Raw genomic sequence first — 21,952 nt, forward strand, 5'->3', positions numbered from 1 at the left:
CGCCGTCCTGGCTGCTGGGGGCCGCGCCGTCCTCGCCGCTGGGGGCCGCGCCGTCCCACCGGACGTGGCGGCCACGGGGTCCTGAGCTCAGATTGTCCCTACACAACCGGCGGTGGCAACAGTGAGGGATCCTGACCGAGTCCCAGCAGCGAGGACGGCGTGGCCCCCAGCAATTCCCACCCTGCAATATCTTCACACCCCCAATATTCACCCCTGCCCCCGCCAATGTCCTCACCCTCCACCGATACCAAAACTATAATTACTGCAAAGAAAGACGATTAATCTGCATTTAGTGTTCAGACTGCGGCTCCATAATGTGTACACAGCCCAGCTGCAGAGCAATGGTCCCTACAGGGAAGGCACAGATTCAGGCGCACCTCGGCCGCCCCCATCCCCCACGCACCTCAGCCGCCCCCATCCCCCGCGCACCTCGGCCGCCCCCCATCCCCCGCACACTTCGTCCATCCCCCGCGCACCTCACTACATTTTACATTTACAGGTGAATACACACTGGGGATTTGCCTGAAAACGGTCAAATATTACGAAATTATCGGGCGGCCGCCCCCCGTCTGTGAGGCCGTCGTACACCTGCAGAGCGTCTGACCCCACACAGCGCAGAGCCGGCTGATTCTTGTCATATCTGGTGGTGGCGCCGATTACCACCTCTGCCTGGAGAATGTAGAGGGGCCCATCCTCCGGGGCCACAAAACGCTGCAGGATGTTGGGTAAAGTCTTCTTGAAGTAAACTCCGGCCCTGAACTTCACATCTAGAAGAGAGAGAAGCCGTTATACCGAGGAGAGGAGACGCCGCTAATCACCGAGGAGAGGAGACGTCGCTACGCACCGGGGAGAGGAGACGCCTATAATCACCGAGGAGAGGAGACGCCGCTACGCACCGGGGAGAGGAGACGCCGCTAAGCACCGCACCGGGGAGAGGAGACGTCGCTACGCACCGGGGAGAGGAGACGCCGCTAAGCACCGAGGAGACGTCACTAAGCACCGCACCGGGGAGAGGAGACGTCGCTAAGCACCACATCGAGGAGACGCCGCTATGCACCGCACCAAGGAGACGTTGCTAAGCACTGCACCGGGGAGAGGAGACGTCGCTAAGCACCACATCGAGGAGACGCCGCTATGCACCGCACCAAGGAGACGTTGCTAAGCACTGCACCGGGGAGAGGAGACGTTGCTAAGCACTGCACCGGGGAGAGGAGACGTCGCTACACACCGCACCGAGGAGACGCCGCTAAGCACTGCACCGGGGAGAGGAGACACCGCTACACACCGCACCGAGGAGACGCCGCTAAGCACTGCACCGGGGAGAGGAGACACCGCTACACACCGCACCGAGGAGACGCCGCTAAGCACCGCAGCGGCGAGAAGAGACGCCGCTAAGCACCGCAGCGGGGAGAAGAGACGCCGCTAAGCACCGCAGCGGGGAGAAGAGACGCCGCTAAGCACCGCACCGGGGAGAAGAGACGCCGCTAAGCACCGCATCGGGGAGACGCCGCTAAGCACCGCACACCGGGGAGAGATGCTGCTACACACCGAGGAGAGGAGATGCTGCTAAGCACCGAGGAGACGCCGCTAAGCACCGGGGAGAGGAGATGCTGCTAAGCACCGAGGAGAGGAGATGCTGCTACACACCAGGGAGAGGAGACGCCGCTAAGCACCGTATCGGGGAGAGGAGACGCCGCTAAGCACCGAGGAGAACCCGCTAAGCACCGAAGAGACGTCGCTAAGCACCCGGGATAGGAGATGCTACACACCGAGGAGAGGAGACGCCGCTAAGCACCGAGGAGACGCCGCTAAGCACCGAGAAGAGACGCCGCTAAGCACCGATGAGAGGAGACGCCGCTAAGCACCGAGGAGAGGAGACGCCGCTAAGCACCGAGGAGAGGAGATGCCGCTAAGCACCGACGAGAGGAGACGCCGTTAAGCACCGGGGAGAGGAGATGCTGCTAAGCGTCGACGAGAGGAGACGCCGCTAAGCACCGGGGAGAGGAGACGCCGCTAAGCTCCGAGGAGAGGAGATGCTGCTAAGCACCGACGAGAGGAGACGCCGCTAAGCACCAGGGAGAGGAGACGCCGCTAAGCTCCGAGGAGATGCTGCTAAGCACCGATGAGAGGAGACGCCGCTAAGCACCGGGGAGAGGAGACGCTGCTAAGCACCGACGAGAGGAGACGCCGCTAAGCACCGGGGAGAGGAGATGCTGCTAAGCACCGCACCGAGGAGATGCTGCTAAGCACCGACGAGAGGAGACGCCGCTAAGCACCGGGGAGAGGAGATGCTGCTACTCACCGAGGAGAGGAGACGCCGCTAAGCACCGAGAAGAGACGCTGCTAAGCACCGCACCGGGGAGAGGAGACGTCGCTACGCACCGGGGAGAGGAGACGCCGCTAAGCACCGAGGAGACGTCACTAAGCACCGCACCGGGGAGAGGAGACGTCGCTAAGCACCACATCGAGGAGACGCCGCTATGCACCGCACCAAGGAGACGTTGCTAAGCACTGCACCGGGGAGAGGAGACGTCGCTAAGCACCACATCGAGGAGACGCCGCTATGCACCGCACCAAGGAGACGTTGCTAAGCACTGCACCGGGGAGAGGAGACGTTGCTAAGCACTGCACCGGGGAGAGGAGACGTCGCTACACACCGCACCGAGGAGATGCCGCTAAGCACTGCACCGGGGAGAGGAGACACCGCTACACACCTCACCGAGGAGACGCCGCTAAGCACCGCAGCGGCGAGAAGAGACGCCGCTAAGCACCGCAGCGGGGAGAAGAGACGCCGCTAAGCACCGCAGCGGGGAGAAGAGACGCCGCTAAGCACCGCACCGGGGAGAAGAGACGCCGCTAAGCACCGCATCGGGGAGACGCCGCTAAGCACCGCACACCGGGGAGAGATGCTGCTACACACCGAGGAGAGGAGATGCTGCTAAGCACCGAGGAGACGCCGCTAAGCACCGGGGAGAGGAGATGCTGCTAAGCACCGAGGAGAGGAGATGCTGCTACACACCAGGGAGAGGAGACGCCGCTAAGCACCGTATCGGGGAGAGGAGACGCCGCTAAGCACCGAGGAGAACCCGCTAAGCACCGAAGAGACGTCGCTAAGCACCCGGGATAGGAGATGCTACACACCGAGGAGAGGAGACGCCGCTAAGCACCGAGGAGACGCCGCTAAGCACCGAGAAGAGACGCCGCTAAGCACCGATGAGAGGAGACGCCGCTAAGCACCGAGGAGAGGAGACGCCGCTAAGCACCGAGGAGAGGAGATGCCGCTAAGCACCGACGAGAGGAGACGCCGTTAAGCACCGGGGAGAGGAGATGCTGCTAAGCGTCGACGAGAGGAGACGCCGCTAAGCACCGGGGAGAGGAGACGCCGCTAAGCTCCGAGGAGAGGAGATGCTGCTAAGCACCGACGAGAGGAGACGCCGCTAAGCACCAGGGAGAGGAGACGCCGCTAAGCTCCGAGGAGATGCTGCTAAGCACCGACGAGAGGAGACGCCGCTAAGCACCGGGGAGAGGAGACGCTGCTAAGCACCGACGAGAGGAGACGCCGCTAAGCACCGGGGAGAGGAGATGCTGCTAAGCACCGCACCGAGGAGATGCTGCTAAGCACCGACGAGAGGAGACGCCGCTAAGCACCGGGGAGAGGAGATGCTGCTACACACCGAGGAGAGGAGACGCCGCTAAGCACCGAGAAGAGACGCTGCTAAGCACCGCACCGGGGAGAGGAGATGCTGCTAAGCACCGACGAGAGGAGACGCCGCTAAGCACCGGGGAGAGGAGATGCTGCTAAGCACCGACGAGAGGAGACGCCGCTAAGCACCGGGGAGCGGAGCTGCTGCTAAGCGCCGACGAGAGGAGACACCGCTAAGCACCGGGGAGAGGAGACGCCGCTAAGCTCCGAGGAGAGGAGATGCTGCTAAGCACCGACGAGAGGAGACGCCGCTAAGCTCCGAGGAAAGGAGATGCTGCTAAGCACCGACGAGAGGAGACGCCGCTAAGCACCGGGGAGAGGAGATGCTGCTAAGCACCGACAAGAGGAGACGCCGCTAAGCACCGCACCGGGGAGAGAAGAGGAGATGCTGCTAAGAACCGAGGAGAGATGCCACTAAGCCCCGCACCGGGGAGAGGAGATGCTGCTACACACCGAGGAGAGGAGACGCCGCTAAGCACCGAGGAGAAGAGACGCTGCTAAGCACCGAGGAGAGGAGACGCCGCTAAGCACCGCAATGGGAAGAGGAGATGCTGCTAAGCACCGCACCGGGTAGAGGAGACGCTGCTACACACCGAGGAGACGCCGCTAAGTACAGCACCGAGGAGAGGAGACGCCGCTAAGCACAGCACCGAGGAGAGGAGACGCCGCTAAGTACAGCACTGAGGAGAGGAGACGCTGCTAAGCACAGCACCGAGGAGAGGAGACGCCGCTAAGCACCGCACGGGGAGAGGAGATGCCGCTAAGCACCGCACAGGAGAGAGGAGACGCTGCTACGCACCACATGGGGAGGGGTAAACAGCTGCACAAACCGCACAGGGGAGAGGAGACGCCGCTACGCACCGCACAGGGGTAATCAGCCGCACAGACTGCTGTATGGCGCAGTGGTCTCCTCTCACCTTTGGACGTAGCGTACAGCCGGTGGCAGCCGACATCACACACCGTCCTCCAGAACTGAGCGGGCAGCAGCTGATACATCTGCTCGGTGCTCGTTGGCTTCTTCATCGCTTCCTTCTTGGCCTGGAAGACGCCGGACAGAAGCTCGTTCTGCACCTTCTGCATCTAGAAAGAGATGACAGGGCGAGGAGTCCGGGGGTCTCATACTGATGGGCCCCATGTCAGCCCCCGCTGCTCCCTGTGGAGCTGCCACAGTGGTCTGAGCCGCAGCCAGAAACGTGGACATTCCTGGGGGTCTGGTAATGTGTCTGACTGTACGAGGGGGTCCTCGATATCTGGGGGTTCTGGGCTCTTATCCTACAGTGACATGTAAAAGTCTGTGCACCCCTGGTGAGAATTACTGCTACTGTGAACAGTTCAGCAAGTTGTAGATGATATTTCCTTTGTATTTTAGGCAAAAAAATGTCTGTCTCTTAAATATTAAGTCATTTATTACATTTTAAAAATTACAAAAAGACTCATGGGACGATGCAAAAGTTTAAAGGTAATTCCAGCAGGTTCCTATCTACCCATAAATGCACCCAGGAGTTCAGAGCTCAGCATAAGAGGGGTCATCATATAGACAGGGACCCACCAGTCTTCGAGACCACCTTGACGTTGGTTGATGGGCAGATATAATTTGGCCAAATTTTATTGTTTTCCTAAAATTCAGAAGCCGTATAGCTATTGCTAAATTCATGTATTTCACATTGATATGCTCTAGCACGATACAGTGCAGCCTTTTTTGTATATTGAATACAGAGGTACTGCTCCTGGTATTCACCTATTCACACCAGTTTGAATGTGAGTCAGTGTTTTGTTATTTAGTTGCAAAAGTTTGAGCACCCTGCATGGAGCGCACTCCCTTTTTATAGATTTTCCTCCATTCTTCCTTGGAGAACTCCTCCCGTTCTGTGAGATTCCTGGGGCGTCTTGCATCCTCTGCTATTTTGACGTCTCGCCACAGATTATCAATGGTGTTCAGATCAGTGGACTGTGAGGGCCACTGTAAAACCTTCATCTTGTGCCTTTTCAGGTCGTCTATTGTGGATTGTGACATGTGTTTAGGATCATTCTCCATGTGTAGCAGCCATCCTCTTCCTCTTTTCATCTTCAGCTTTTTTACAGATATTTTATGTTTGCATCAAGAATTTGGTGAAATTTCATTGAATCCATTCTTCTTTCTCCCCATGAAATGTTCCCCGTGCCATTGGTTGCAACACAACCCCAAAGCCTGATTGATCTCCCCCCATGCTTAACGCCTTAACGACCGCCGATATGCTTTTTAACAGCACTGAGAAATAAGTTTATAGGGCCCCCAGCATTGGAATTTCTCCGGGGTCTCGGCTACGGATAGCTGAGACCCCGGCCAACATGATTCGGGTGGGTGTTTACCGACCCCAGTGCTGCAATCGCCATTATTCACCAAATAACAACAACTACAAAAAAAGAGTCCGATTTCCCATTTAATTTCTCTCTCCTCTGATGTGATCTAGCACCTCAGAGGAGAGAGAAATGGGGTCCCCCAGTACCTCTGGTGTCTCTGGACCTTCCTGCACCTCCCAGTGATGTCCCCTGGCCGTCGGCGTCCTCTTCCGGGAAGAAAATGGCGGGCGCATTCGCAGTGCACCCGCCGAGATCTGCCGACCGGCATCCAGCAACAATAGATTTTTCATATTGGGTCATTTTTATCACAATGATAGACCCTATCACAGTGATCAAAATAACAAAAAATAGTAAATCAAATCCCCCTTTATCATCCCCTTAGTTGGGGATAAATAATAAAATAAAAAAGTGAATTTATTTCCATTAGGGTTGGGGTTAGAGCTGAGCTAGGGTTTGAGTTGGGGCTAAGGCTATGGTTGGGATTATAGTTGGGGTTATAGCTAGGGTTAGGGTTGGTGCTAGGGTTAGGGTCATGGTTGGGGTTACAGCTGGGGTTGGTGCTAGGGTTAGAGTCATGGTTGGGGTTACAGCTGGGGTTAGGGTTGTGCTAGGATTGAGGTTAGGGTTGGCGCTAGGGTTAGGGTCATGGTGTTACAGCTGGGGTTAGGGTTGTGCTAGGATTGATGTTAGGGTTGGCGCTAGGGTTAGGGTCATAGTTGGGGTTACAGCTGGGGTTAGGGTTGTGCTAGGATTGAGGTTAGGGTCATGGTTGGGGTTATAGCTGGGGTTAGGGTTGTGCTAGGATTGGGGTTAGGGTTGGCGCTTGGGTTATGGTTGGGGTTACAGCTGGGGTTAGGGTTGTGCTAGGATTGGGGTTAGGGTTGTAGCTAGAGTTAGGGTCATGGTTGGGGTTATAGCTGGGGTTAGGGTTGTGCTAGGATTGGGGTTAGGGTTGGCGCTAGGGTTATGGTTGGGGTTACAGCTGGGGTTGGTGCTAGGGTTAGGGTCATGATTGGGGTTACAGCTAGGGTTAGGGTTATGCTAGGATTGAGGTTAGGGTTGGCGCTAGGGTTAGGGTCATGGTTGGGGTTACAGCTGGGATTAGGGTTGTGCTAGGATTGGGGTTAGGGTCATGGTTGGGGTTATAGCTGGGGTTAGGGTTGTGCTAGGAATGGGGTTAGGGTTGGGGTTACAGCTGTGGTTGGTGCTATAGGGTTAGGGTCATGGTTGGGGTTACAGCTGGGGTTAGGGTTGTGCTAGGATTGGGGTTAGGGTTGGCGCTAGGGTCATGGTTGGGGTTACAGCTGGAGTTAGGGTTGTGCTAGGATTGGGGTTAGGGTTGGAGCTAGAGTTAGGGTCATGGTTGGGGTTACAGCTGGGGTTAGGGTTGTGCTAGGATTGGGGTTAGAGCTAGAGTTAGGGTCATGGTTGGGGTTACAGCTGGGGTTACGGTTGTGCTAGGATTGGGGTTAGGGTTGGAGCTAGAGTTAGGGTCATGGTTGGGGTTATAGCTGGGGTTATGGTTGTGCTAGGATTGGGGTTAGAGCTAGAGTTAGGGTCATGGTTGGGGTTATAGCTGGGGTTACGGTTGTGCTAGGATTGGGGTTAGAGCTAGAGTTAGGGTCATGGTTGGGGTTATAGCTGGGGTTACGGTTGTGCTAGGATTGGGGTTAGAGCTAGAGTTAGGGTCATGGTTGGGGTTATAGCTGGGGTTGGTGCTAGGGTTAGAGTCATGGTTGGGGTTACAGCTGGGGTTAGGGTTGTGCTAGGATTGAGGTTAGGGTTGGCGCTAGGGTTAGGGTCATGGTTGGGGTTGGTGCTAGGGTTAGAGTCATGGTTGGGGTTACAGCTGGGGTTAGGGTTGTGCTAGGATTGAGGTTAGGGTTGGCGCTAAGGTTAGGGTCATGGTGTTACAGCTGGGGTTAGGGTTGTGCTAGGATTGATGTTAGGGTTGGCGCTAGGGTTAGGGTCATAGTTGGGGTTACAGCTGGGGTTGGTGCTAGGGTTAGAGTCATGGTTGGGGTTACAGCTGGGGTTAGGGTTGTGCTAGGATTGAGGTTAGGGTTGGCGCTAGGGTTAGGGTCATGGTGTTACAGCTGGGGTTAGGGTTGTGCTAGGATTGATGTTAGGGTTGGCGCTAGGGTTAGGGTCATAGTTGGGGTTACAGCTGGGGTTAGGGTTGTGCTAGGATTGAGGTTAGGGTCATGGTTGGGGTTATAGCTGGGGTTAGGGTTGTGCTAGGATTGGGGTTAGGGTTGGCGCTTGGGTTATGGTTGGGGTTACAGCTGGGGTTAGGGTTGTGCTAGGATTGGGGTTAGGGTTGTAGCTAGAGTTAGGGTCATGGTTGGGGTTATAGCTGGGGTTAGGGTTGTGCTAGGATTGGGGTTAGGGTTGGCGCTAGGGTTATGGTTGGGGTTACAGCTGGGGTTGGTGCTAGGGTTAGGGTCATGATTGGGGTTACAGCTAGGGTTAGGGTTATGCTAGGATTGAGGTTAGGGTTGGCGCTAGGGTTAGGGTCATGGTTGGGGTTACAGCTGGGATTAGGGTTGTGCTAGGATTGGGGTTAGGGTCATGGTTGGGGTTATAGCTGGGGTTAGGGTTGTGCTAGGAATGGGGTTAGGGTTGGGGTTACAGCTGTGGTTGGTGCTATAGGGTTAGGGTCATGGTTGGGGTTACAGCTGGGGTTAGGGTTGTGCTAGGATTGGGGTTAGGGTTGGCGCTAGGGTCATGGTTGGGGTTACAGCTGGAGTTAGGGTTGTGCTAGGATTGGGGTTAGGGTTGGAGCTAGAGTTAGGGTCATGGTTGGGGTTACAGCTGGGGTTAGGGTTGTGCTAGGATTGGGGTTAGAGCTAGAGTTAGGGTCATGGTTGGGGTTACAGCTGGGGTTACGGTTGTGCTAGGATTGGGGTTAGGGTTGGAGCTAGAGTTAGGGTCATGGTTGGGGTTATAGCTGGGGTTATGGTTGTGCTAGGATTGGGGTTAGAGCTAGAGTTAGGGTCATGGTTGGGGTTATAGCTGGGGTTACGGTTGTGCTAGGATTGGGGTTAGAGCTAGAGTTAGGGTCATGGTTGGGGTTATAGCTGGGGTTACGGTTGTGCTAGGATTGGGGTTAGAGCTAGAGTTAGGGTCATGGTTGGGGTTATAGCTGGGGTTGGTGCTAGGGTTAGAGTCATGGTTGGGGTTACAGCTGGGGTTAGGGTTGTGCTAGGATTGAGGTTAGGGTTGGCGCTAGGGTTAGGGTCATGGTTGGGGTTGGTGCTAGGGTTAGAGTCATGGTTGGGGTTACAGCTGGGGTTAGGGTTGTGCTAGGATTGAGGTTAGGGTTGGCGCTAAGGTTAGGGTCATGGTGTTACAGCTGGGGTTAGGGTTGTGCTAGGATTGATGTTAGGGTTGGCGCTAGGGTTAGGGTCATAGTTGGGGTTACAGCTGGGGTTGGTGCTAGGGTTAGAGTCATGGTTGGGGTTACAGCTGGGGTTAGGGTTGTGCTAGGATTGAGGTTAGGGTGCACGAGATGAGAATCAGTAAGGTGACACTTAGGACACGCTGTCGGTCCATCTGATAGAGGGTCTTTCTGGGGTATATTGGAAGCATAGACGCCCCCCGTGCATCATTTTATATTGGGTGTCTACTGAACACGCTCCACCCTGCTCCGATCTTACCCTGAATCTCCACATCGTCCAACTGCTGCTTCCAATATTTGGAAAAAATGTGCGTGTGGACCCCCCAATAGATTAGACCTCATTACCCCCCGGAGATAACAGAATGACATCCATCGCTCTGGGCAACCTGAAAGGTGACGTCCCTCCAGCTGACCACAATGGAACCGGATTTGTTCAAGCTGAATGTCACGATAATGGAAAAATGCTATATTGTGAGTTTAGTTCTAGAAGGTACCATGGCACAGACGCACGCTGCAGATTCAACCACCTTTCTCCCCCACTGCAATCGCTGATACAAAAACAAAGCCCTGCGGCAGACACACTCTATGCAACGTGATACCAATGTGTAGCAGCCCCCACTAAGCAGTTTTATGGCTCTGTGCTGCGGGCAGACAAGTCTCCCTACCCTACTTATTCCCCCTCCCATCTGCTACTGGTTGAAACTCATATAGCAGAACAGCATAGCCAGCCACTAACCTTATTAAAACTCAACATTTAATATGTATGCCTAAAAGACTTTTTTTTTTTTTTTTTAAAAACTGTCAATATATATATATATATATATATATATATATATATATATATACACACACACACATATATATTGACTATATATAGTGCTCATGATTACCAGTGCACGCAAAAAAATGGCACAATCTCACCCAGTTGTTGTCTCTCGATTTTCTGAAGATTACTGTGGCGTCAGGATACAGGAGACCAGACATATGGGGAGAAGAGAAATGGGGGGGAAGAAAAAAAGGGCCTACTTTCCCTGTCGTGCCCTGTGCAGGAGACTCCCGCCCTCACAAGGGCAGTACCCAAGTATGAGCCTGTTTTGTGATGCCCTTGACAAATGTAGTCACCCTGGATAGTGTCTTCCTTTCCCTTCCCGACACGTTTCCTCCCCTGTTCAGGGGGTTCATCAGGGGAAGTTGTCCAGGCTAATGGAGGTGCTCTGCAGTGGCAGACATAACCTCCCTATGTGAAAAATTCCTCCATGTGAGGGTAAAGCAGTCTCAAAACTGAAACTCGTATAGAAACCATGAGCTTTTATTGTTCTTTAAAGGTTATATATAGTGGCACCGATCCAGGCTAGAGATATAAGGATTATATATTCCGGATGTCCATTGAGGGATCTATAACTCATTGAAATCGCTAGAAGCTAAACTACTAATTACTAGTTTGTCCTTCCTTGCTCTATAACGAACTGTCACGTCCTCTGAAATAAATTACGCTACTAATCTGGGTTGGCTACGGACCCGTTAATAGTTACGAAATCGGAGCTGGTGGCAGTGGAATTTGTCCTGTGCGTTTGGGCGGCTTTGTAGCCCAACAGCGCTCAGTCCCCTAAACACTGGCCAGAGCACTTTCCTGTGATGGAAAAGGACGGGGACCTCCTTTTAAAGGGAACCTGTCACCCACAAAATCGGAGGTGAGCTAAGCCCATCAGCATCAGGGGCTTATGTCCAGCATTCTCTAATGCATTCTGTAATGCTGTAGACAAGCCCCTGATGTATCCTGAAAGATGAGAAAAAGAGGTTAGATTATACTCACCTGGGGGGTGGTCTGGTCCGAGTGCGGGATCCTCCAAGAGGTGGAGACATGAAAAGAGAAGCATTCTGGATCTTTAGTTCAGGAATGAGATCACCTGAAGATCTCCACTTGAACCGTGATATTATGTGTCATGAGCATCATTTACTGGGTATCTCAGATTGATGGGAAACATTTCCCATCCGGCCTTGAGGAAGAACGCCGTTTTCGTACGAAATGCGTCGCCATGTTCTTTCCTGTCCCCCGCAATGTGCCATGGAATTTTTGGAATTCTAAAGTTGTCTTTATGGATATTCATATTTTTATGGATTGTGGCCGGAAGCTGGAATTTGTTCTACTTGTCACCACAACTCCAGAGTCTGCCAAATGTCTCTGAAGGTCTTCTGCAGTCAGACGGAGGCTCTGATTTGCATATCTAGCAATCCTACGAGCAGCTCGCACTGAAGTTTTGCTTGGTCTTCCAGCCCTTATCTTGACTAGAGATAGAGAAGCTATAGTGCTTACCGAATAAGCTGCAGAGGACCCGGATACCTGGAGCGCGCCACTGATCAGCTGCATGTGTGGCGGCTGTGTCAGTCACAACACACAGGATCTCCATGCAGGTACCTGTCACACAGCCGTGACACAGGCAGCTGCGGCGACGGACATCTGATCAGCCGGCGCGCCCCATGTATCCAGGTTCCGGCTGCAGCTTATACAGTCATGGCCAAAAGTTTTGAGAATGAGACAAATATTAATTTTTCCAAAGTCTACTGCTTCATTTTTTCTAATGGCAATTTGCATATACTCCTGAATGTCAGAGTGATCAGCTTAACAGCAATTACTGTACTTGCAAAGTCAATATTTGCCCAGAAAATGAACTTTAACCCCCAAAACACATTTCAACATCATTGCAGTCCTGCCTTAAAAGGAGCAGCTAACATCGTTTTAGTGATTGATCCATTAACAGAGGTGTGGTTGTTGATGAGGACAGGGCTGGCGATCAATCAGTCATGATTAAGTAAGAATGACATCACTGGACACTTTAAAAGGAGACTGGTGCTTGGTATCATTGTTTCTCTTCAGTTAACCATGGTTATCTCTAAAGAAACACGTGCAGCCATCATTGCACTGCACAAAAATGGCCTAACAGGGAAGAGTATCGCAGCTACAAAGATTGCACCTCAGTCAAAAATCTATCGCATCATCAAGAACTTCAAGGAGAGAGCTTCCATTATTGTCAAAATGGCTCCAGGGCGCCCAAGAAAGACCAGCAAGCGCCAGGACCGTATCTTCAAACTGTTTCAGTTGTTGGATCAGACTACCAGCAGTGCCGAGCTTGCTCAGGAATGGCAGCAGGCTGGTGTGAGTGCTTCTGCACGCACTGTGAGACTGCGGAGACTCTTTGAGCAAGGCCTGGTTTCAAGGAGGGCAGCAAAGAAGCCACTTCTCTCCAGAAAAAACATCAGGGACCGACTGATATTCTGCAGAAGGTACAGGGAGTGGACTGCTGAGGACTGGGGCAAAGTCATTTTCCCTGATGAATCCCCTTTTCGATTGTTTGGGACATCTGGAAAACAGCTTATTCGGAGAAGAAGAGGTGAGCGCTACCACCAGTCTTGTCTCATGCCAACTGTAAAGCATCCTGAAACCATTCATGTGTGGGGTTGCTTCTCAGCCAAGGGAATCGGCCTAAAAACACAGCCATGAATAAAGAATGGTACCAGAATGTCCTCCAAGAGCAACTTCTCCCAACCGTCCAAGAGCAGTTTGGCGCCCAACAATGCCTTTTCCAGCATGATGGAGCACCTTGCCATAAAGCAAAGGTGATAACTAAATGGCTCATGGAACAAAACATAGAGATTTTGGGTCCATGGCCTGGAAACTCCCCAGATCTTAATCCCATTGAGAACTTGTGGTCAATCATCAAGAGACGGGTGGACACACAAAAACCAACAAATTCTGGCAAAATGCAAGCATTGATTATGCAAGAATGGACTGCTATCAGTCAGGATTTGGTCCAGAAGTTGATTGAGAGCATGCCAGGGAGAATTGCAGAGGTCTTGAAGAAGAAGGGTCAACACTGCAAATATTGACTTGCTGCATTAACTCATTCTAACTGTCAATATAACCTATTGGTACTCATAATATGATTGCAATTATATTTCTGTATGTGATATAAACATCAGACAAACACTAATAAAAACCAGAGGGCAGCAGATCATGTGAAAATATAATTTTGGTGTCATTCTCAAAACTTTTGGCCATGACTGTACAGTAAGTGCTATAGCTGCCGAATAAGAGGGAACCGAACAAATTCGCTCATCTCTAATCTTCACCTCCACTGTTAACTACATTTGTACTAAGGAAAGGGCAACTTGAAAACACTTTGCAAATTCCTTACAGCCTCCTCCTGCTTTGTGGCCTCCACCATTCTCAGAGTGCTCGGCGGCTGCTTAGAAGATCCCACGGCTGCTTGTTTATGGCACAAGGTTAGGAGGAGGCTGGTTTTTATAAAACTGGAGACTGGCATCACCCGGCCTCTCTTAGCAATGATGCTGAACAAGCCATAACCCGACAGGATAACTAAGGTCTGACACCTCGCTCACAGTTATCTCAGCACACAACGCTCCAAGGGTGCACAAACTTTTGCATCGGCTTATTTTCATATTTTTTGTAATTTTTAAAATGTAAAAGATAAAATTTTTTTTTTGCACCTACACTGTGATCCAAATTATTATGCAAATTACATTTTTCTCTGATTTTCCTAGTCTAATAAAAGTCATCACCCGTTAGATTATACATCGAATTTTATTGAAGAAACCTCCCAATGATAACAGTATAATCTCTAAAATGAATAAAACCCCACAATGCACTGCTCCACATTATTAGGCACAGGAGAATTTCTAAACATTTGTTGTAAAGAATGAAAAGTCTCATTTGTGGAATTTGCAGCATTAGGAGGTCACATTCACTGAACAAAAAAGCTACCGTATTTTTCGGACTATAAGACGCACCGGACCATAAGACGCACCCCAAATTTGGGGTGAAAATTGCAGAAAAAAAGATTTTTTATAAGATGGGGGTCCGTTTTATTGTCCGAATTTACAGTATCTTACCTGAGGGCTGGAGGTGGCAGAGCAGGGTCACAGGAGGCATGGTGTCGGCAGAGGTGGGGTGATGCGGTGTGGCGTGCACCTGAGCAGGGTCCCTTCCTGCTTAGGTGGGCGACGCCACGGCCTGGTGTCCATGGGAGGGTTGCAGCAGTGGTTACCGGCAGAGGTGCTGGGATGAAGAGGCACAGTGAGAGGTATGGCGTGAGAGGGGTCCCTTTCCCCGGTGAGGTGATGCAGCAGCCCGGTAAGCAGCAGAGCCGGGTGAATCCTGTTATCGGTGGGGGCGGCCATCTTCCTGAGGCCGCGCATGCGCAGATAAAGCGCTCTGCTTCCCGGGGCTTCAGGAAAATGGCCGCGGGAGGCCGCGCGTGCGCAGATGGAGATCGCGCGTGCGCAGATGGAGATCGCGGCGGCCATTTTCCTGAAGCCAAGATCTAAATCTGCGAACTCGGCTTCAGGAAAATGGCCACTGCGATCTCCATCTGCGCACGCGCGGCCTCCCGCGGCCATTTTCCTGAAGCCCCAGGAAGCAGAGCGCTCCATCTGCGCACGCGCGGCCTCAGGAAAATGGCCGCCACCACCGATAGCAACAGGATTCACCCGGCTCTGCTGCTTACCGGGCTGCTGCATCACCTCACTGGGGAAAGGGACCCCGCTCACTGCGCCTCCTCATCCCCGCACCTCTGCCACCACAGTAAGCCTGCATTGCGACTATTAGATGCACCCCCCATTTTCCCCCCTTTTTTGGGGGGGAAAAAAGTGTGTCTTGTAGTCCGAAAAATACGGTATTTAACTCCAAAACCTCCTACCAGGCCAAGTTACATGTAACATCGGAGCCTTCTTTGATGTCACCTTCACAATTCTTGCCTCCATTGAACTTGTGAGTTTTCGGAGAGTTTCTGCTTGTATTTCTTTGCCCCCAGAGCTGCTGTTTTGATGTGATCGGCCTCCCACCCTCATAGATCTTGTGCTTGATGATTCTCCAAAGGTTCTCTATAGGGTTGAGGTCAGGGGAAGGTGGAGGCCGCACCATGAGTTTATCTCCTTTTATGCCCATAGCAGCCAATGACTCAGATTCTTTGCAGCATGAGATGGGGCATTGTCAGCATGAAGAGGATTTTGCTCCTGGTTTCTGCTTTTTAGACCATGGAAGAAAGTTATCAGTCAGAAACTCTACATACTTTGCAGAGGTCATTTTCACACCTTCAGGAACCTTAAAGGGCCCCACCAGCCGTTTCCCCATGATTCCGGCCCAAAACATGACTCCTCCACCTCCTTGCTGACGTCGCAGCCTTGTTGGGACATGGTGGCCTCCACCAACCATCCACTACTCCATCCATCTGGACCATCCAGGGTTGCTCGACACTCATCAGTAAACAAGACTGTTTGGAAATTATTCTTCATGTATGTCTGGGCCCACTGCAACCGTTTCTGCTTGTGAACACTGTTTAAGGGTGGCTGAATATTAGGTTTATGCACCACAGCAAGCGTTTGCAGGATCCTACACCTTGAGGTTCCAGGGACCCCAGAGGCACCAGCAGCTTCAAATAACTGTTTGCTGCTTTGTAATGGTATTTTGGCAGCTGCTCTCTTAATCCCATTAATTTGTCTGGCAGAAACCTTCCTCATTATGCCTTTATCTGCATGAACTCTGTCTGTGCTCAGATTCAGCCACAAATCTCTTCACAGTATGATGACCACTCTTAAGTTTTCGTGAAATATCTCATGCTTTCATACCTTTCCAAGGCATTGTACTATTTGATGCTTTTCAGCAGCAGAAAGATCCTTTTTAGTTCCCATATTGCTTGAAACCTGTGGCTGCTTAATAATGTGGAACATCATTTTTAAGTAGTTTTCCTTTAATTAGAATCACCAGGAAAACTAATTATCACGTGTTTAAGATTGATTTCAGTTATCTATTGAGCCCTGAGACACAATAACATCCACGAGTTTATATGAAAAACAGAGCAATTAAATCTTTGACACTTAAATCCAATTTGCATAATAATTTGGAACACAGTGAAAAATACAAAGGAAATGTATCATCTGTAACTTTATCCCTTATAGATCATTTCATCTTCAACTGTTCACAATAACAGTAATTCTGGGCAGCACAGTGGCTCAGTGGTTAGCACAGCAGCGCTGGAGTCCTGGGTTCAAACCCCACCAAGGACAACTTCTGCACAGAGTTTGTATGTTCTCCCCGTATTTGCGTGGGTTTCCTCCGGGTTCTCCGGTTTCCTCCCACATTCCAAAGACATACTGATAGGGATTCTAGATTGTGAGCCCCAACGGGGACAGTGATGATAATGTGTGCAAACTGTAAAGCGCTGCGGAATATGTTAGCGCTATATAAAAATAAAGATTATTATTATTATTCTGACCAGGGGCGCCTAAACTTTTACACGCCGCTGTATGTGGGGTCTTGTGCCTTCTCCCCGGATTTGCAGAAGATTCCATCGGGTTCACTTCTGGGGGTGGAGTTTTGTGAGGGCCATGTAGTCAGGTGATGTCAGTCATCGCCGGAACCTGGCAATGACCGGGGGCGACAAGACTAGAAATCCGCTAAATTAGGAAAAGCCACAGCCTTAATGGTCCCAGAACAGGGCACATATGTAAGAAGGGGGCTGGCCGAGGCACAGCGGGGGCACCAGAAAGACGAGGCAGGGGGCCGGCGTCTCAGAGCTCAAAACCTACAACATGTCTGCAATTGTATTAAAAACTTTATTAATTCAATTAGAATTCAGCGGCATCGAACGCTTCTCACTAGCGCATATCCGCGACAAGTGCAGCCTCCACCTGAACCTCTACTGCACCACCACTCCCATCATCCTGCACTGTGCTCCATCTCTCAGGACCAGACCACCAGAATAATGCGCCCCCCGCAGCACAAATCGTGGCGTTACCTTCACAAGCACCAGAGACGTTTTTTCAAACTCCCTACTCCACTTTCTGAACTCCGAACTCTGTGGATCGATCTCCGTGATCTGTGACCGTCGCCGCTCAGGGGTCCGAGGAGTCTGCAGTAAACCTGGAGGAAGCAGACACTGGAAATATGACTGACAGCAGGTGTTCCCCAGAGAGCGCCGCCATCAGGTGTTCCCTGCCATCAGCAGACGTTCCCCTTAGTGCGCCGCCATCAGCAGATGTTCCCTGCAGCGCGCCGCCATCAGATGTTCCCCACAGTATGCCACCATCACGTTTCCCATAGCGCATCAACAGATGTTCCTCGCAGCACGCCGCCAACAGATGTTCCCTGCAGCTCGCCGCTATCAGGTGTTCTCTGCAGCACACCACCATCATCAGGTGTTCCCCGCAGCGCGCCACTATCAGATGCTCCCCATAGCACGCCACTATCAGCAGGTGTTCCCCATAGCACGCCACTATCAGCAGGTGTTCCCTGCAGCGCACCGCTATCAGATGCTCCCCATAGCACGCCACTATCAGCAGGTGTTCCCCGCAGCGAGCCGCTATCAGATGCTCCCCATAGCACGCCACTATCAGCAGGTGTTCCCCGCAGCGAGCCGCTATCAGATGCTCCCCATAGCACGCCACTATCAGCAGGTGTTCCCCGCAGCGAGCCGCTATCAGATGCTCCCCATAGCACGCCACTATCAGCAGGTGTTCCCCGCAGCGAGCCGCTATCAGATGCTCCCCATAGCACGCCGCTATCAGATGCTCCCCATAGCACGCCACTATCAGCAGGTGTTCCCTGCAGCGCGCCGCTATCAGATGCTCCCCATAGCACGCCACTATCAGCAGGTGTTCCCCGCAGCGCGCTGCTATCAGATGCTCCCCATAGCACGCCGCTATCAGCAGGTGTTCCCCGCAGCGCGCCGCTATCAGATGCTCCCCATAGCACGCCGCTATCAGCAGGTGTTCCCCGCAGCGAGCCGCTATCAGATGCTCCCCATAGCACGCCGCTATCAGATGCTCCCCATAGCACGCCACTATCAGCAGGTGTTCCCCGCAGCGCGCTGCTATCAGATGCTCCCCATAGCACGCCGCTATCATCAGGTGTTCCCCGCAGCGCGCCGCTATCAGATGCTCCCCATAGCACGCCACTATCAGCAGGTGTTCCCCGCAGCGAGCCGCTATCAGATGCTCCCCATAGCACGCCGCTATCATCAGGTGTTCCCCGCAGCGCGCCGCTATCAGATGCTCCCCATAGCACGCCACTATCAGATGCTCCCCATAGCACGCCGCTATCAGATGCTCCCCATAGCACGCCGCTATCAGATGCTCCCCATAGCACGCCACTATCAGATGCTCCCCATAGCACGCCACTATCAGATGCTCCCCATAGCACGCCACTATCAGATGCTCCCCATAGCACGCCGCTATCAGCAGGTGTTCCCTGCAGCGCGCCGCTATCAGATGCTCCCCATAGCACGCCACTATCAGCAGGTGTTCCCCGCAGCGCGCTGCTATCAGATGCTCCCCATAGCACGCCGCTATCATCAGGTGTTCCCCGCAGCGCGCCGCTATCAGATGCTCCCCATAGCACGCCACTATCAGCAGGTGTTCCCCGCAGCACGCCGCTATCAGATGCTCCCCATAGCACGCCGCTATCAGATGCTCCCCATAGCACGCCACTATCAGATGCTCCCCATAGCACGCCACTATCAGATGCTCCCCATAGCACGCCACTATCAGATGCTCCCCATAGCACGCCACTATCAGATGCTCCCCATAGCACGCCACTATCAGATGCTCCCCATAGCACGCCACTATCAGATGCTCCCCATAGCACGCCACTATCAGATGCTCCCCATAGCACGCCACTATCAGATGCTCCCCATAGCACGCCACTATCAGATGCTCCCCATAGCACGCCACTATCAGATGCTCCCCATAGCACGCCACTATCAGATGCTCCCCATAGCACGCCGCTATCAGATGCTCCCCATAGCACGCCACTATCAGCAGGTGTTCCCCGCAGCACGCCGCTATCAGATGCTCCCCATAGCACGCCGCTATCAGATGCTCCCCATAGCACGCCACTATCAGATGCTCCCCATAGCACGCCACTATCAGATGCTCCCCATAGCACGCCACTATCAGATGCTCCCCATAGCACGCCACTATCAGATGCTCCCCATAGCACGCCACTATCAGATGCTCCCCATAGCACGCCACTATCAGATGCTCCCCATAGCACGCCACTATCAGATGCTCCCCATAGCACGCCGCTATCAGCAGGTGTTCCCTGCAGCGCGCCGCTATCAGATGCTCCCCATAGCACGCCACTATCAGCAGGTGTTCCCCGCAGCGCGCTGCTATCAGATGCTCCCCATAGCACGCCGCTATCATCAGGTGTTCCCCACAGCGCGCCGCTATCAGATGCTCCCCATAGCACGCCACTATCAGCAGGTGTTCCCCGCAGCACGCCGCTATCAGATGCTCCCCATAGCACGCCACTATCAGATGCTCCCCATAGCACGCCGCTATCAGATGCTCCCCATAGCACGCCGCTATCAGATGCTCCCCATAGCACGCCACTATCAGATGCTCCCCATAGCACGCCGCTATCAGCAGGTGTTCCCCGCAGCACGCCGCTATCAGATGCTCCCCATAGCACGCCACTATCAGCAGGTGTTCCCCGCAGCACGCCGCTATCAGATGCTCCCCATAGCACGCCACTATCAGATGCTCCCCATAGCACGCCACTATCAGATGCTCCCCATAGCACGCCACTATCAGATGCTCCCCATAGCACGCCGCTATCAGATGCTCCCCATAGCACGCCGCTATCAGATGCTCCCCATAGCACGCCGCTATCAGCAGGTGTTCCCCGCAGCGCGCCGCTATCAGATGCTCCCCATAGCACGCCACTATCAGCAGGTGTTCCCCGCAGCACGCCGCTATCAGATGCTCCCCATAGCACGCCACTATCAGATGCTCCCCATAGCACGCCACTATCAGATGCTCCCCATAGCACGCCGCTATCAGATGCTCCCCATAGCACGCCACTATCAGATGCTCCCCATAGCACGCCGCTATCAGATGCTCCCCATAGCACGCCACTATCAGATGCTCCCCATAGCACGCCGCTATCAGATGCTCCCCATAGCACGCCGCTATCAGCAGGTGTTCCCCGCAGCGCGCCGCTATCAGATGCTCCCCATAGCACGCCACTATCAGCAGGTGTTCCCCGCAGCACGCTGCTATCAGATGCTCCCCATAGCACGCCGTTATTAGCAGGTGTTCCCCGCAGCTTGCCGCTATCAGATGCTCCCCACAGCACGCCGTTATTAGCAGGTGTTCCCCGCAGCTTGCCGCTATCAGATGCTCCCCATAGCACGCCGTTATTAGCAGGTGTTCCCCGCAGCACGCTGCTATCAGATGCTCCCTGCAGCGCGCCGCTATCAGATGCTCCCTGCAGTGCGCCGCTATCAGATGCTCCCCGCAGGGTGCGGTATAATTTTCAGCACCCTGCGGTGTATGGCGGTGGAGCACAATCTACAATGGCTGTTGCGGTCAGTAATGGGCCAATCGTAGGCTACGTTCACATGTCTAGTGATCAGTTGGGAGGGATCCAGCAGCGATCAGTTAGGTGTCTGCACAGCCCCCCGATAGCTGCTGGATCCTTGCACCGGATCACTACTGGACATGTGAACACGGCCTTCCCGTCAGGACTCTGGACCCCCGTTACATATTACACTGCACACATTAGTCACTCACTTCGCCTCTGGAGGGTGAATGTCTGGTCGCTCCCCCGTGCGGTGCTGCTCTTCCCGTGGATCACGTGGCCAGGCGGCACACTCAGGGTGACGTCCCGTTGGGACATGAAGGCTTCCTCCACCTCCCTGTTGGCTTTTGCAGAATACGGCTGATCATTATAGAACCAGATGACGGCGGCCGCCAGCAGCTCGTCCTCCAGCGACTCCGCCATCTTCTCCTGGACATCCAGCAGGAGGCGCTCTGCCTGTACGGCCACCACCACCCTGTCCGGGCGCGGACCGTGGATCCTCAGCGTGGCCTCCCCGGCCTTCACCTCTTCCTCTATGTCCACACTCTGAGGACAGGAAGCAAAAACGTCCAATTCTTCATTTCCACAGAGCAGCAAATGGTTATTGTGTATGAGCAGAGGAGGGTCCGAGAGGAGACCCCCGAGCCAGGCCGCGGCCGCCCTCACGTCCTCTGCGCACCCCCTGGCCAATCTCACACACATCTCATCAACCGGCGACTCCGGCCCTGCAAAACAAAAAGAAGGAGACAGGGGTCACGAACCCGAACAGCACTGACCCCGGGGGCAAGAGGGGGTCACGTAACCGGAGCACAGACCCCAAGAGCGAGAGAGGGCATGTGACCGGACAGCACAGAGCCCGACGGCGAGAGGGGGTCACGTAACCGGAGAGCACTGACCCCGAGGGCGAGGGGCACGTAACCGGAGAGCACTGACCCCGAGGGCAAGAGGGGGTCACGTAACTGGAGAGCACTGACCCCGAGGGCGAGAGGGGGTCACGTAACCGGAGCACAGATCCCAAGAGCGAGAGAGGGCATGTGACCGGACAGCACAGAGCCCGAGGGCAAGAGGGGGTCACGTAACCGGAGAGCACTGACCCCGAGGGCGAGAGGGGGTCACGTAACCGGAGATCACA

The 21,952-nt window shown here is 53.6% G+C and overlaps 1 protein-coding gene across 1 annotated transcript in view; it reads right to left on the reverse strand.

Moving 5' to 3' along the window:
* Nucleotides 1-435: 435 nt before the first annotated feature.
* The window catches only part of PARP9 (poly(ADP-ribose) polymerase family member 9), a 54,095-nt gene continuing 32,578 nt past the window's right edge, over nt 436-21,952 (reverse strand). Inside the window, exons 5-8 of the mRNA XM_069732570.1 lie at nt 21,033-21,545; nt 17,255-17,379; nt 4,621-4,783; nt 436-767 (exon numbers count right to left, since the gene is read on the reverse strand). Of these exons, the coding sequence (XP_069588671.1) occupies nt 481-767; nt 4,621-4,783; nt 17,255-17,379; nt 21,033-21,545 (1,088 nt within the window). The 3' untranslated portion in view covers nt 436-480. The remainder of the gene's footprint in view (nt 768-4,620; nt 4,784-17,254; nt 17,380-21,032; nt 21,546-21,952) is intronic.

The sequence above is a fragment of the Ranitomeya imitator genome, chromosome 7, assembly GCF_032444005.1.
Source record: "Ranitomeya imitator isolate aRanImi1 chromosome 7, aRanImi1.pri, whole genome shotgun sequence".
Lineage (NCBI taxonomy): Eukaryota > Metazoa > Chordata > Amphibia > Anura > Dendrobatidae > Ranitomeya > Ranitomeya imitator.